A 14882-nucleotide genomic window follows, 5' to 3' on the forward strand; every position below is an offset into this window, starting at 1 on the left:
AGATTACAACACTGTTTTGCTTGAATGTTTTTCTTAGCTCTTCACCTTTGGTTGGAGAGAAGACATTCGTCCAGGAGAGCCTCTTCACACCAGAAAATTCTGCTTTGATGCTGTTTCGCACAGTAGCCCTGTCACACTTTATGACTGCCATGGCATGAAGGGCAACCAGCACTGGAGTTATAGGAAGGTTGGTGTTGGGTTGGGTTGTCTCAGAAGCTGTTGAACTATTCTGACTTTTCAGAGACTTGCAAAAGAGATTACAAGTCAAAGAAACTGCAAATGTCAGTTCCACCAAGGGTATTTGTGTTACCCAGGATTTTGTCTCAACTTAAAACAGATGTGGTGTTGAACCTCAGGTCTGCTCATGTTGAACCTGACTTTTCCACCTGAACCTTGGGTGTTGAACCTGAGAATGAATCTCAGGAACTTTGCTGGGTCCTCCTGGGGTCCCAATATAGCCCTTTTAGGGTTCCTCAGATTTTCATGTCTTTTTTGCCTGCCCATCAATCATTTGATGGATTCTTGACTTTGCGCAGCCCCCCCCCCCCATTTTTCAACACTTTTCCTATGCTTTAATTACTTGCAGCAAGAGCTTTAAGCTAAAATAAGCTGGTATTTGTGGTATTTTGGTTCTGCTCCCTTTGTCTTTACTTATCCCCTCAAGAGTGTCTCCAAAATAGAATTCAGCCCTTGGATTTAAAGAGGTTCAACATCCATGGTTTAAAACACTGACAGCCTTGAGCTGCATTAGCAGAAGTACAGAGTCCAGATCGTAGAAAGTAATCATTTTGTTCCAATCTGTGCTAGTCAGAACACATTTGGTGCACTGTGTCTATTTCTGGGTGCCCCATTTTAACAAGGAGATAGATGAGTTGAGACTTATCCAGAGAAGAGTGACCGAGATAGTTTTGGGTGTAAAAACCAAATACTGTGAGAAATATTTGAAGGAACTGGGTATATTTAGCTTGGAGAAGAGAAGACTATGGGAGGACATAGATTCAAAGATTCATAGAATAGTAGGGTTTGAAGGCACCAAGTAAGCCATCAGGCCCTTGCTGGTGCAGGACAGCAAGATACACCATCCCATTCAGATATCTGTCCAGTTTTATCTTAAATGCCTCTAGTATGGGAGAGCCCTTGACCTCTCTTGGCAACTGGTTCCACTGTTGTATTGCTCTGACAGAAAGTCCTTCCATATGTCTAACCTACACCTGAATCTGGTGTTCTGTGGTTTAAGTTCATTGTTCCATGTCCTACACTCAAGATGAGTAAGAAGAGATATTTTTCTTCCTTTTTGTCACAGCCTTTGAGTGTGAGTGCTATCATATCCCATCTCAGTCTTCTTTTCTCAAGGCTGAACATGCCCAGTTCTCTCAGTCTCTCATCACAGAGTTTGGTTTCCAGACCCTGGATCATCTTTGTTGCCTTCCTCTGAACACTTTCCTGTTTTTCTGCATCTTTTAAAAACATGATAGCAGTCTTCAAATATCTGAAATGCTGTAATACAGACAGTAGAGAAAGCTCATTCTCTGTTCCTTCCAAAGGGCAGGACAAGACCAAATGGGTGGAAATGCTGGATTTCAGCAAAATGTTAGGAAAAACAGTGAGTGACTATTTAGGAGCAGAACACCTTGCCTCAAGAGGTAGTGAGATCCCTTCCACTGGAGGTCTTTAGGTAGAGGCTGAATGGCCATCTGTCAGAGATGCTGTGGCTGCATCTTGCAGTACAGAGCTTGCATTGACCAGGGATTAGACTAGATGACCTCCAAAGTGCCTCCAGTGATTGTGATGCTGAAATAGTAACTTTTTACAGAATCAGCTTTTTTTCCAAATGCTGTATTTTGACTTCCTGTAAGGCTGCCATTATTTAGGTCAAAGTTAGCATCTATATGGATTTCATTCTACACACAATGAAGTACTTAACTTGTGAAAAGCTTTGTCATTCTGGCACTTCTGATGCATAATGTGCATCATTCTAATGAAGGCCTCCCTACTGCTTTTTCTCTTTTAATTCACCTGCAACAAATACAAGAAAAGCTTCTAATGAATTAAGTATCACACAATCTTTCATCACTGTAGAATTGTAATTGGTAGATGTACAAAATGTTGTAAAGATCCTCCTGGTATTTATTGGAACAAAATGGTTTACAAACTGAGGGTTGTGCCATCAGGATGTCAAAGGCATTTCAAACCATTTTATATACTAAAAACAGGTAGACTGGGTTAGAAACAGTCTAACCTTTCTTATTCATATGTACTAGTCACCATAACAGTGATGGAACAGAAACAGAAATCAAGCAAATAACCTTGATTAAGGGCATGTTTTAGGACTGCTGGTTCTGGGTTCAGTCAGTTTTTACTGATTGGATTTTTTAAAAAATAAGTAACCTTTGTTTTATTGAACTTCTAATGTATATGCAGCTATTGCATTTTGTTATATCCATGGGTCATACACAATGCAGAGGGGCCCTGCAATTGAAGCTTTACTTACCCCAGGGTCTTCTAGTTTGACGTGTGTAATCAATGCGAACATAGTTTTACAGTACTTTGCTAAATTACAGTTTATTCCATTTATCATTGCAGTTGCCTTTGTTTCCTCTTAGAAGGAAACCAAGACCACTCATACCGTCCTCTTCTTCTTTTGCATTTTATCCTCACAACAACCCTGTGAAGTAGGTTAGGCTGAAAGTCAGTGACTGCTTCAGTGAGCTTCCTGGCCAGAATATCTGGTGACCCAAACCCAAATATTCTGTACCCCAGTCCAGCACTCGAACCACCATGCCACACTGGCTTTCAGCTCCCAGGTTTGTTTTGGCCAAGTCATGGCAGTCAACACAGTTGGGCAGAAGTAGAGCAAGAAATCAGGGTAAAGAATTAGAAGCAGTTATAGAATATGTCCCGGAGAAGGAGGGGGACTGCAAATGAGAAATCTGTTGGCATTTATATGATCTGAAAGCATGGAAGCAAAGTCTTGAAGGTTTTGTCTGAGGTGTGTGCATTCATTAAAAGGTAGTATGCGGGGCACTTCTGTTGCCATTTGTGTTGTGCAATTGTTTAATCAAGGTAGGTATTTCTTTTTACTATTTACCCAGTGAGAAAAGAATTACGCTTCCTTGGTGAACTGAATTCAGCTGAGCTGAGGGGCCATCTCTAACACTACTAGAAGAGATATGCAGGAACCACAAATTATGCCAGCTAGCACAGTCCCTTTGAAGGCAGTGGAGAAAGCCCCATTTAGGCCAGATAAGGATCTCATTTCTGCAGTGCTCCAACTGCATTTGCTGGCTTAAAAACCAACTTCAGTTTATTTCCTTGCTTTTTCAAGGTTCTGGAAAGAGGCTTGATGACTTGAAGCACTTCATTGGTGCCTAATGTACCAGGGAAGTGTGTATGAGAGAAGGATGGGGGGAGGGGGCTGGCCTGGAGAAAGAACGAGCACAGAATTCCCATATTGTCCCCTGATCTTGGCTCATCACATTTTTAATTTGGAGTTCAGTGGATGAACAGTGAAATTACAATTTCAGCATTTGCCAACAGCCAATGAATATGCACACTTCTCTCTGTTGATCTATTTTTACCCCTTGTGGGGCTGAGATTGCATGTGAATTTCTCATTCCAAGGGAAAAATCTATATTTCTGAGTGAGGAATTCTTCAAAAAATGTTTTTGTAAATGAGATGTACACACTGTTGAAGCCATATAACCTTAATCTGATAGCAATCAGTCTTTTCAAATCCTATAGTTAAGCAACCACTTATGGCTGTTACAGATTGTTCAAGCAAGGAGCCATAACCACTGCAAAAATAATGCTGGAATTGATTATTTTGTCTTTGGCCCCAGACTATTCTCTCACTTGTCTATTTATTTATCACACCTCAGCACATTATTGAAACTTCTATATAGCTTCTATTGCTGTGAATGTGCAAATACTCATTTCATGTGCATTATGTCTAAATGGAATTTTCTCAATATCCATAAAATTATTAGTAATTGAAACAAAAACCTTTTGAGGAAAGGCAGATTATTCCCATGTTACAAATGGGGTGTGGAGGCTGCAAGGTAATGGCAGCCCAAGGCCAAGCAGTAAGTCTACGGCTGAGCTGAGACTGGAGCTGCAGGTGTTTGCTGCTTAGGCAATGTACTTAACCACTGCTTTTGGGCATGCGCAGAGAGAGAGAGAGAGAGTTCAGCTCTGTGCTGGTAGGGGCAAAAATTGCTAGAGGGGGCCATCCCACAGATGCGGGTTTAAATGTGGATAGCACTGAACATCTAAGACAACTTGAGTAGACAACTAGTGGCCCTTCCAGTGTTTTGGACTAAAGATTTCCAAAGACCATCTGGACTGTAAAACAGCAACCTTGAAAGGCATTTGTGGCCAGTGTAAGAACAGGACCGGCCCAAAAAAAATATACCAGTTTGGGAATGCAGGTCAGGACTTACTGGCACTTACTGGTAAGGAGTGCTTGCTGAAGTGATCCCAATGGGGTGGGTGGTTCTCTGTAGGACAGGCTAGTGCAGCACGGTCATATTTTAATTAATTCATCAATTTCTATACTGCCCAATGGGCAGAGCTCTCTGGGAAGTTTACAACAACACATAAAATGCAACATTAAAAACATCATTAAATGATTATCATAGAAAATTTAAATGCAAATTGAGATGCATATAAAAATTTACCATGCCTATATGAATCAATCTGACAACCCATTTAAGCAGCTAACAAAGCCCCAATGAACCAATTAAATGTCCAATGATAATCTTAACCTGATGCTGAAAGGATGCTAAAGGTAGCACCAGGCAGGCCTCAGAGTAGAAGTCATTCCACAACTGGGAAGCCACCACTGAAAAGGCCCTTCTTGTTGCCATCAGCCACGTGGGTCGAAACCAGTACTTTGAACTGGGCTCAGAAGCATGTAGGCAGCCAGTGGAAGAAACCAGACTGTCTGGCCCCTGTTATTAATCTGGGTGCTGCATTTTACATAAGCAGCAACTTCTGAAGCAGCAGCTTCAAGGGCAGCCTCAAATTGAATACATAGCAGTAATTTAGTTTAGAGATTACTAGAATGTAGATTACTGGAACCAGACTATCTCTGTTCAACTAGGGGGATAGCTGAGCCACCAGCCAAAGCTGGTAGAAGGCACTCTGAGCCACTGAAGCCACCTGGGCCTCAAGTGACAAAGATGGTTCCAGGGGCACCCCTGTGTGACACACTTGCTCCTTCAAAGAGAGTGTGACCCTATCTAGAAGAGGTTAAATTCCCTCCATCTAATCAGAGGAAACTCCTGCTGTATATTTGAAAAGCATGGTACTAATATACACAAGAGGGTGGAGCTTGTGCAAGGAATGCTCTGTGATGTAAGACTGTAGGAGGGAGAATACTTATCACAGCCTTGCTTATAAGGATGCTTGCCATAAAAGATGTTTCTATGGGATATGACAAGGCGCTCCAACTGCTCTAGGTCCTTCTGAAATGCTGCACAGTTCCCCTCTTACCCATGGTACACATGAGGTTCCAGATCCAGTCAGAGATGGGTGTTTCTAGGTTCCCATTGTGCTGCTGTTTTGGGTGATGGATTCAGCAGCAGCGGTGGGGGCCCATTTGTGTACCAATGAATGGCAACAGCATTCTCAGTCCCTGGTCCTGGAAGCTCAGGGCTGTCCTGAAGGAGAACATCCCCACTGAGTCACAGATACGGTGCAGGATGCTTCAAGTTGCAGTCACATCTGGTTCAAGTGATTCCTCCACCTCTGGAAGTGTGTACAGTGAGCACTACCATCCCTTGAAGTGGCCAGAAGCTCACTCAAGAGGGAGTCTAGCACAGCTGTGGCAGAAAAGTTCTTTCTGCTTAGCCATCCTTAGAGCCTGATCATGGAACCAGATCAGAAGGTAGCAAGACTCTTGTGCAGAATACAGCAACCAGGATCAGACATCATACAAACCATCCAAAAAGCCAAAACCAGGGGAAATTAGTGCTGAGACAGAAGCTGCAGGGTGCAGAATGCGGCAGCAATATTAATAACTGGGTTCTGGTCATATAAGACTGGTTCTGGTCCACCTGCATTAGCTGCCTGTAAGCTTCTGGTCCAGTTCAAGGTGCTGGTTTTAGCCTATAAAGTCCTACACAGCCTGGGACCACAATACCTATCAAAGTACTTCTTCCAACCCCCGTCTAACCAGGCACTATGCTCAACCTATGGAGCCTGCCTCCAAGCTTCAGGTTAAGACAGCATTCTTTGCAAAGGCCTTTAAAGACCTCCCTGGCCATTCAGAGGCCTGACATGATTATCCAGGAGCCTTTTTAAAATTCTTGGCTGGGTCTTTTTACTACCTTTATGGGTCTTAATGTCTTTTATGTTATTTTAAATTAATTTTTAATTTTTGCTAATGTTTTTGTCTATTGCATTTTATTGTTTTTATACTTTCTTGTAAACCACGTAGAGAGCTTCATTTCCAGGTCATATAGAAATGAAATAAATACAATAATCATGATGATGATGATGGTGATGATGGTGGTGATGGAATTTATTCAGAGGAGCAGGAAGCATGAACCAGGAACAGCACAAGGCCGGAGCAGCCAAGTGCACAGGGCTAACCGTGAAGAAGGACAACGTGAGTGCGCACTCCTGTGGACTGATGATCAGGCAAAAGGCCTCACCCTGGCCTGGAAGCTCCTTCCCAGCTGGGTTCTGGTCAGGATGGTCCATAGCATGGCTGGCCAGAGAAATAATTCCTTGCTGGTAGTAGCTCCACTGGGATGTACGGGTGGTTGCTAGGGCTTATTATGCAAATTCAGGTCTGCTCGCAACCAGACCTGACCTGTGAGAGAAGCAAATCAAGATCCTGTGCAGAACACTTAGTGCCTGGTGTCAGAGCACTTAGAGCAGTGTCACGGGATTGTGGAGGATCATGTTTGTGATGAAAACATGTGTATGCATCTTTGGAGACATCACAAGTTCTCAACTGAAAGCAATTTCATTGCCACTTGCAAAATCACAGCATCTAGCCAATGAGCCTCTGTGAAGTATATCATGAACCTATTGGCTCTTTGCTGACTTTGGGCTGTTATTTCCTTCAGATTTTCTTCTGGTCACCTACTTCACAAAATGTAGTACATGAATGAATCAGCCCACCATTCTTTTTCAAGCACTAAGCCTATGCAGCAAGTCTGTAAAGATGTGACAGATATGTCAAACTTTTCATATCTTTGAGAAAGAACATTAATCATACTTAAGTCTAGCTGAAATTATTGTCATTTAATATTTAGGGGCTCAGTGGTTTCTATCTACAGTGGCATCTACTGAACATTTATGTATTTATATATTTCATGCAGCAAAAATGGATTTTAGTGACAACCTATTGCCAACATTGCTCAGCTTTGATTATATTCACATCATATATGTAAATCATTTGAATATAATGGTATTCAAATCATCGCTGAATAAATTGGTAGCATCCTAGTAACCTATTCTGCTAAAATCTTTCACAGTTGTGCAATCTCTATAATAACTTGAACTGTGCCATCAGAATGAGAAATGTATTTATTACTTCTTATTTACTATGTTTCACTACATTAATTAATTTTCACTTACATTTATTTCTCAGGGAGAAGCCTACTATTACATGGGAAAATTCTCTCAGATAGACTCATATACCAAATCATGAGCAGGATTGCTAGATAGCTACATTCATTAATGCTTTATTTTGAAATTTTGCCAAATGCTACTCCCGCCACAGTCCCCCAGATTAATGTTCTTATGCTGGGATGCAGAACCTCCTCCAGCCTGTCAGGAGCCATGTTCCTGGTGGTCTGTTGGCTGAAAGTGAAAGGAGAGCAAGGCCAAAGTATCAATAATACAAGGCTGTTTTAGTTGACAACTCTTACTGCCTTCAACTGAGTCTTTTCATTATAGCCAGTGAACCATTACAATCAGTGTCTGTGTGCGATGGGCGCCACAGGAAGGGGCCATTTGGGGACCCTCGTAGGCCAGGTGAGAGTTTCTGTGGTCCAGGTTTGGTGCTCAGGCCTGAGGTCCTGCACCCCTATTTTAAGGAAGTCATATTCATCTCTTGGTTTTGTTAAAGGCATTGGTCCTTGCATGCAGCAATGGGCTGCTTGTATGCTGTTGTTCAAATCAATGGCGGGCAATGCTCAACATCAACAATTCAGAAGAGCTACTGGGAAGTAGAAGGAAAGAAGATCTAGATTCAATCTCCTCTCTGCCCCTACCCCAAAAGAGGTCATCGGTGCCCTGAAATTCCTACCAGAAAGCCTATGTGCAAGACCAGTCTGGTAAAAGGCCACAGCACACAGCTTTGAGTCCTTATCCGATGACTGAGGCATTCTTGTAAATTGCAAGACTGAGGCATATGTGTGTGAGATGGTTTTCAATATCAAGCGTTTGTCCATTAACAATTATTGCCAGAGGATTTCTTATTTCTGTGCAGTAGAATGTAATTCTGCTTTGTGCGCCGAGCCCAGTTGTGTGGGAGAGACTAGAATTGTGATTCAGGCATTTCATCCCAGTGTGACTTCTTTATGCGACCTCTGCCAGAGCTGCAGACGCAACATTGATGAGTAATTCAGACCAGGCACATTGCAATCCCATCAAACACTGCAGCCACACATCTTCCATCAAGTCCATTAAATCAACCTCCGTTATAACGAATGGAGGAAGGACCGCAGCAGTGCCTGGTGGATCACACCCTTCGCTTCCCTGGAAAAGCTCTCAGTGTGAATATCGGTTCTAATGGTGTGTTTTATCATGTGGACATTTAGTCTTATTGGGACTATACTGAGACTACCAACTCATTTCACAGAAATGACTGCAGCCGTCAGATGATAATGGCTTTCGTTGACTACTGACCTTGGCTATAGTTAAAGCAATGACCTAGAAGAAGGGAAAAGAACCTTGTCTCATTACCAATTACCTGAACTGCCCAGGCCTGCCTGTAAGTCCATTATCTTAGGGGAAAGGGTGTATCTTTCGGAAATCAACCACCTTCTCTGCAAAAAAGTTGTAAAAGAAAGCCTTCTTGTCCTTCCCAGAAATAACTAATATGTACAAGAAGAAACATTCACTATTTTTCTTTCTTTCTTTTTTAAATTCCTGCAGCACTGTGGCCAATGATGGTACAGTTCTGAAAATGCTGCTAATCTGAATGGTCCTCATTCTGCTTCCTTCAAAGTACTTTGCTAACAAGGAAGGGGGAGCCACTGACTGAACACAGGTTTTTGGATCCCCCTGTAAACCTACCTGAATTAATTTTTCAGCAATTTTCAGAAAGCAGGGCATGCTATTTTGAAATCCACATGTTTGTTTCCATGGAATGACATGGCTTTGTTTTTGTTCACTTTGTTTTGCCATGATTGGAAACAGCTTATTTAAAAAGCAAGTTGGCAGTGTAGTTTACAGACATGAGACCTAGAACTCAATGGAGCTGTGTATTCCAGCCTCTGAACTGGTGCAATTCCTACTCACAGGTCTGGCTAGCCTTTCTACTACTGCCCTGCCCCAATTTTCCATTTTTCTTTCCAACTGGCACTCCACATTCTATGGCTACTGAGCATGCTCAGCTCTAATTGGGCTGTTCTTTTGCTAAGGGGATTCCTCCCCCCTTGTGTGTAACTGTGTTCAAGACAAGATTTTGCTTTGCTTTTGCTTTTGCTTTTGCTTTTGCTTTGCTTTGCTTTGCTTTGCTTTGCTTTGCTTTGCTTTGCTTTGCTTTGCTTTGCTTTGGGGTTCCCCAAGCAGGCTGATTCCCACTGTCTTGTTCCTTATTATTAAAGCTTATTTTGGCTTCAACCCTTTCAGCACTCACTAGCTACATTCACCATTTGAAGAGTGATGCCAAAGTTGCTTTCAGATATTTCATTCATGCTACACAATAGGCCCTTGGTGGAGCCAGATAAAGTTGTTTGCAACTATATCCTTTTGGAATCAATGGAATTTCACATTAGTTGCAACTCACTTGTTTCCAGAGGTTGTACACTAATGGCTATCAGAGCCTGTCAGTCTCAGCCTACACAGTTGGTAAAGATAAGTTTTTAAATGCTCGGAGACTTCTCAGTAAAAGAAGACAGGTTGACCGTGTCATGCATCCCCTGAGTCATAGTCCTGCCTCTCCTTCTTTGTTACTTTCTGTCATCCTAGCCTATTCTGATGCATATTGTGTAAACTTAAATTTTGTTGGCTTCTACCACTAAAGCTCCAACAGGACAGAGGACATGTATAGTCAGTTGAAAGGTTTCATGAAATTATCTAGGCAATCAGCAAAGAACGCAAAACTTCTTCATTTTCTCTGATTGACATATTTTGATTTCCTTGGCACAGAAGTGGAGGGTTGAAGTGCCCAGTGAAAGTCAGTATGGAAGAGAAGGGACTATGGTAACTTGTCACAGCATAGACAGTGGACACCAACAGTTTTGTATGATCAGCTGAACAAATATCAGGGCTGGATTATGTGTGGATATGCATCATGTCGTGACTGCTGCATCAGATGGTGCAGCATGGTTGAATGAGCCATCACAGATCAAAAATCACAAGTGGAACTCACAGATCAGTTTATATCTCACCACGTACAATGATTTTGAATTGAGACAGTTCACATGTTCTTCTGTGAATAATCAAGTGATGCACATGAATGCGTGAACCAGGCCTTAATCTTTTAAACATCTCCCAACCAGTAGACACTTATGAGTACTGTTCCAATATAACATTTCAAGTTGACTTGCCCAAGCCAGAATCTACAAAATGTCTATCACCTGTTTTGAGTGCTACTTCGGTTCATTGTTGTTCATTTGGACTCCATGATTCTGCTGTTTCTTCCTTGAGGTTCTCATGAAGAACGATGCTAAACAGTATGAAAAGAACGAGGTATGCAGAAGCTGCATACTGTTCTAGCTTTGCCATCCTTGTGATCCTTGGTCTACACTAATACACTCATGAACTGGAGCTGTCCTATCGTGCTAGAAGCTTTCAGGGGGAGGTCTAGCTGATTCTGTTTCCTTGGATTTCTGAAGTACTGCAGATTTGGGTCTAGCAACATGTGGATGAGAAACAACATTTTGGAATGTAAAGGAACTGATTTGATTTTGGCTGTATTGCAGAGCGTGAAGATAGCTATCCATCCCACCATTCCACACAGCCACACCCTCTTCACAGCCATAGCTTTTCCATCTTCTGGAATGTACTATTTGTGAGACTAAATACCATCAACATACTTTCCCTCCAGTATCCATTCAGTTGGAATTCTGAAACTATCACTTAGATGACATTTCAAATTTCTGAGATGCTATTAGAAAGCAGCATTATACAAGTCAGACCTTTGGTCATTCTAATTCAATAGTGACTACACTGACTTGCAGCAGCATTCTTTAACTTCAAAATTATCCCTGGCCCTACCTGGAGATTCCAGAGGCAGAAACGTGTGCCTTATTCATGCAAACCATGTGGTGTACCATTCATCGTCAAACTACACAATACATTAGATACATAGTCTCTAATGGGTTGCTTACATCCACATCCATTCTGTTGGACCCTGGCCATTCCTTTCCACAAACGGACCCAGCATTTGCACAACAGAGACTTAGCACTTCCAGGAGCAAATGGAGGAGAGATTGGGCAACTTGCACCACTCAAGGAATGAGTGTTTCAGCTCATTTCAGGACTTCCCCTAGGAAGGACTTCACTTCCGTGCTGGCAGCGCAGTTGAATTAGCAGGGCCCACTACTTGCACACCAGAACTGGCAGAGGCATAAGCTGGATATTGGGCATATGGCACAGGGACCCTCTCCTTTTTCATTCACAGGAAAACATGTGGGTCCCAGCTGTGGATCAGAAATGCAGCATGCAAGTTGTGGAGGGCTAGGCCTTCCACTCCCAGCTACTTCTTTCTGAAACCCTTCCCTGCACCCGAGTATTCGAAAGAGGAAATGTTCATAGATGCCAGCAGAGGCCCCTCCTCCCCCTTTTTTAAACTTTGGGTCAAAATTTGGGGATCCTGTGGCAGTGGCAATGGATTTCTCTAGCATGCATGGTGGTTCTGATCTGGATCAGGGAGTTGTAAGTAAAACAAAAGACAAAACAAAAAAATGGGGGCTGGGACAATATTCCAATATTCAGCTGTCATTCCACTAGAACAAATGACATTGCACTAGCAGAAATTATGTTCCAAACTATGTGCATGAGAAGAGCCCACTAAGCTTAGATTTGCAGAAGTACGGAAGTGTAAAGAGTGACTGCTTGTGCAATGGAAAGTTTTGTCGGGCTTGCAGAATGATAGGAAGCCAGCTACGTTATACCCTGCATAGTTCTGGGATCTCTGGTTGGTATCCTCAGGCACTTCCCTCGATGCATGCCAGACTCCCTTTTCATCGTATGTATTTATTTTAACTGGAGGCTGGCATGCTGCAAAATGACACACTGTCCTCCAGCACCATGTTTATTGGTGATTTGCATCTTGGAGCTGTGCCTTTGACTCGGTTTGTTGGATGAGTTCCATTGCTATTAGTCTCGCCAGTTTGCCTTCTTGGTAAAGAGTATTTTGTAACACACACACACACACCATGGCAAACATTTTGTGAGAGCACCCACAACACTCCAGATGTGTCCACTGATCCAAAAACGATGGGGATCCTGGTGTAAACTGGTCCTTAGCTATTGTCTTTCTGTGCTGCTTCGCTACATTATTGTACAACCATTTGCCGTGAGCCTGGTGTAGGAGTAAAACCAACCCAGATCAAGGGTGTTGGCTCTGAGTTGGGACTGTAGAAAACAGGAGAGTTAACACTCTATGAGTAATTCCCACTAAAAAAGAACGCATTCACTGCTTATCTTTTGCATCATTGCCTGTATTCTTTAATGTAAAAAAGAAAGCAGAGAAAGGAAACTTTTTTACTCTAGGCACTGCTGGAAATAGTTCAGGAGCTATTTTCTCCCTAAGTGGTTCTGTGCTAGCCACTCAAATCTTGAAGAAGCTTGACTTGGGTTGTTGTAATCTCTGTTCCGGAAAACATGGCCATTTTTAATCAGCTGACATTTGCCTTTAATGCTCTTTTATTCTCATCCCTACAGGACAAAACTTTGTTCCATCCGGTGAGCAGCAGCTGCATTGATTGCAACCCAGCAGAGAAGAAGATTTTCATGAACAGATGTGATCCTTTATCTGAAACTCAACAGTGGATTTTTGAGCATATTAATATGACTGTTTTAGAAAAAAATAACAGCAAAAAAACCATCTCTTAGGGAGAAGAAAACAGACTGTTCTGTACAGATTGCAAACAGCGTTTTGACCAGCATCTGGGTCAAAGGAGTCAGAAATTAAGTTTCTTAGAGCCAGGAAATCTGTTCTGAAGATTAAGTAAATGCCAGAGCAGAAGCCAATGGGCTGTCATTGTGGATGGACAATATCTGAAGGACTTGGCTAAGAACCTCACCAGCTGCTGCTGAGGCCTTCTGGCTGATAATTCCCTTGCTGGTCAAGGGAAACTTTATTTAAAAAATGTTTCAAACACTCCGTGTTAATAATGTTAGAGTTTCTCAGGTCAAACCCTGCTATAGTGAGTAGCTATGAATAGTTGCTGTTACTTATGAGGGATATATGGAGTGCATGAGAGCTACTGGGATCTTCAGATGCCACAGGCATAGAACTAGCAACCTTTATGGGATACTGGGGGCATCCCAGGATTGTGAACAAGTGCGTGTTCGAGTGCCATTTCATTCCCTTGGTGGAAGTCAGGTTCAAGAGGGTTGTTTAGATAAGGGACCAGAGCAGCTAATGTTAAGAGCCTCCCTCCCAAATTCTTTTCACTGTTGAAATGGGAATGATTTTTAAAAGTGTACAAGTAATTTTAGAGTTGCATTTTGAATGAAGCATGAAAATGACTGTAAGGTGTCAAAAAGTTCCATTTCTCTTCTGCAGCTGGAGAAAGAAGAATTCCCATCCGAGCAAGTAAATAAAATTTCTATCCATTTTAAACAGTGTTACTGAACCATCATCTGCAATCATTCATATAGCTATCAAGTCATCATTTATGGGATGAGCCAGGAATCATGGAGTGGCCTATCCGTCTTTATCATTAACAAGGGAATATGTCATTTCTAAAAACAGCACAATGCAAGGCTGGCAGAAAAGATTTCCTCTTGGAAGCCTACATTTCTTTCCTGGCACCTTTCAATAAAAGACTTATAAGTAGATTTACATTAATACATCCACCAACAGAAAAGGTACAGTGAGCTTGTGGCCAACTAAGTATGAATGATCTGCCTTTAGCTAAAGGAACAAGCATGATCAGAGAGCTGCTGGAATAGTTAAATTTGTGGAGGCCGTTGCGCGGATCTAGTTGTGGAGTTCTATGAAGCTACCAGGACATTCTGCAGAGTAGCAGCAGAAAATCTGGGCTACTGCTAAAGGTTTCAGTAAATACCATCATAAGAGCAGAAATAGTTTTCGTATATCATGGTCTGTAGCTTTTCTGTAGTTCACAGAAAAAAATCCAAACATTTTCTACATGCGGCTTAAAAATACTACCCCTCTTCTGAAAGCAACCTGCTTTTGGGAACCAAGTTTACCCATCAGTAGAATCACATGTGGTTGAACTAAACCATTGCAACCTTTTCATGATGCTTCAGTGCTTCTCTAGATATATAGGAGGATTTTGCTGATTGTGCATTCTGGTACAGGAATGCAAACGTGAGGCGCATGCACATCAACAATCTGAAATGATACTGAACAGGTTTAGTTGATTCTGGCACATGTTTCCTTTGAGCATGTTGACAAGAACACACAATCAGTAATTGTAAATGTGTTGTAAGTACCACTAATGCAGAAAGTGTGGATTATAATGCTACAAGGGCAAGCTTTATGGCCTCCTGTTGTCGTC

The 14882-nt window shown here is 42.1% G+C and overlaps 1 protein-coding gene across 1 annotated transcript in view; it reads left to right on the top strand.

Moving 5' to 3' along the window:
• GALNTL6 (polypeptide N-acetylgalactosaminyltransferase like 6) overlaps positions 1-13245 on the top strand; it is a 541487-nt gene extending 528242 nt beyond the window's left edge. Inside the window, exons 11-12 of the mRNA XM_044430819.1 lie at positions 38-187; positions 13075-13245. Coding sequence (XP_044286754.1) covers positions 38-187; positions 13075-13245 — 321 coding nt within the window. The remainder of the gene's footprint in view (positions 1-37; positions 188-13074) is intronic.
• The last annotated feature ends 1637 nt before the right edge of the window (positions 13246-14882 follow it).

Source organism: Varanus komodoensis, unplaced genomic scaffold (assembly GCF_004798865.1).
Source record: "Varanus komodoensis strain SLA01 unplaced genomic scaffold, ASM479886v1 scaffold21, whole genome shotgun sequence".
Lineage (NCBI taxonomy): Eukaryota > Metazoa > Chordata > Lepidosauria > Squamata > Varanidae > Varanus > Varanus komodoensis.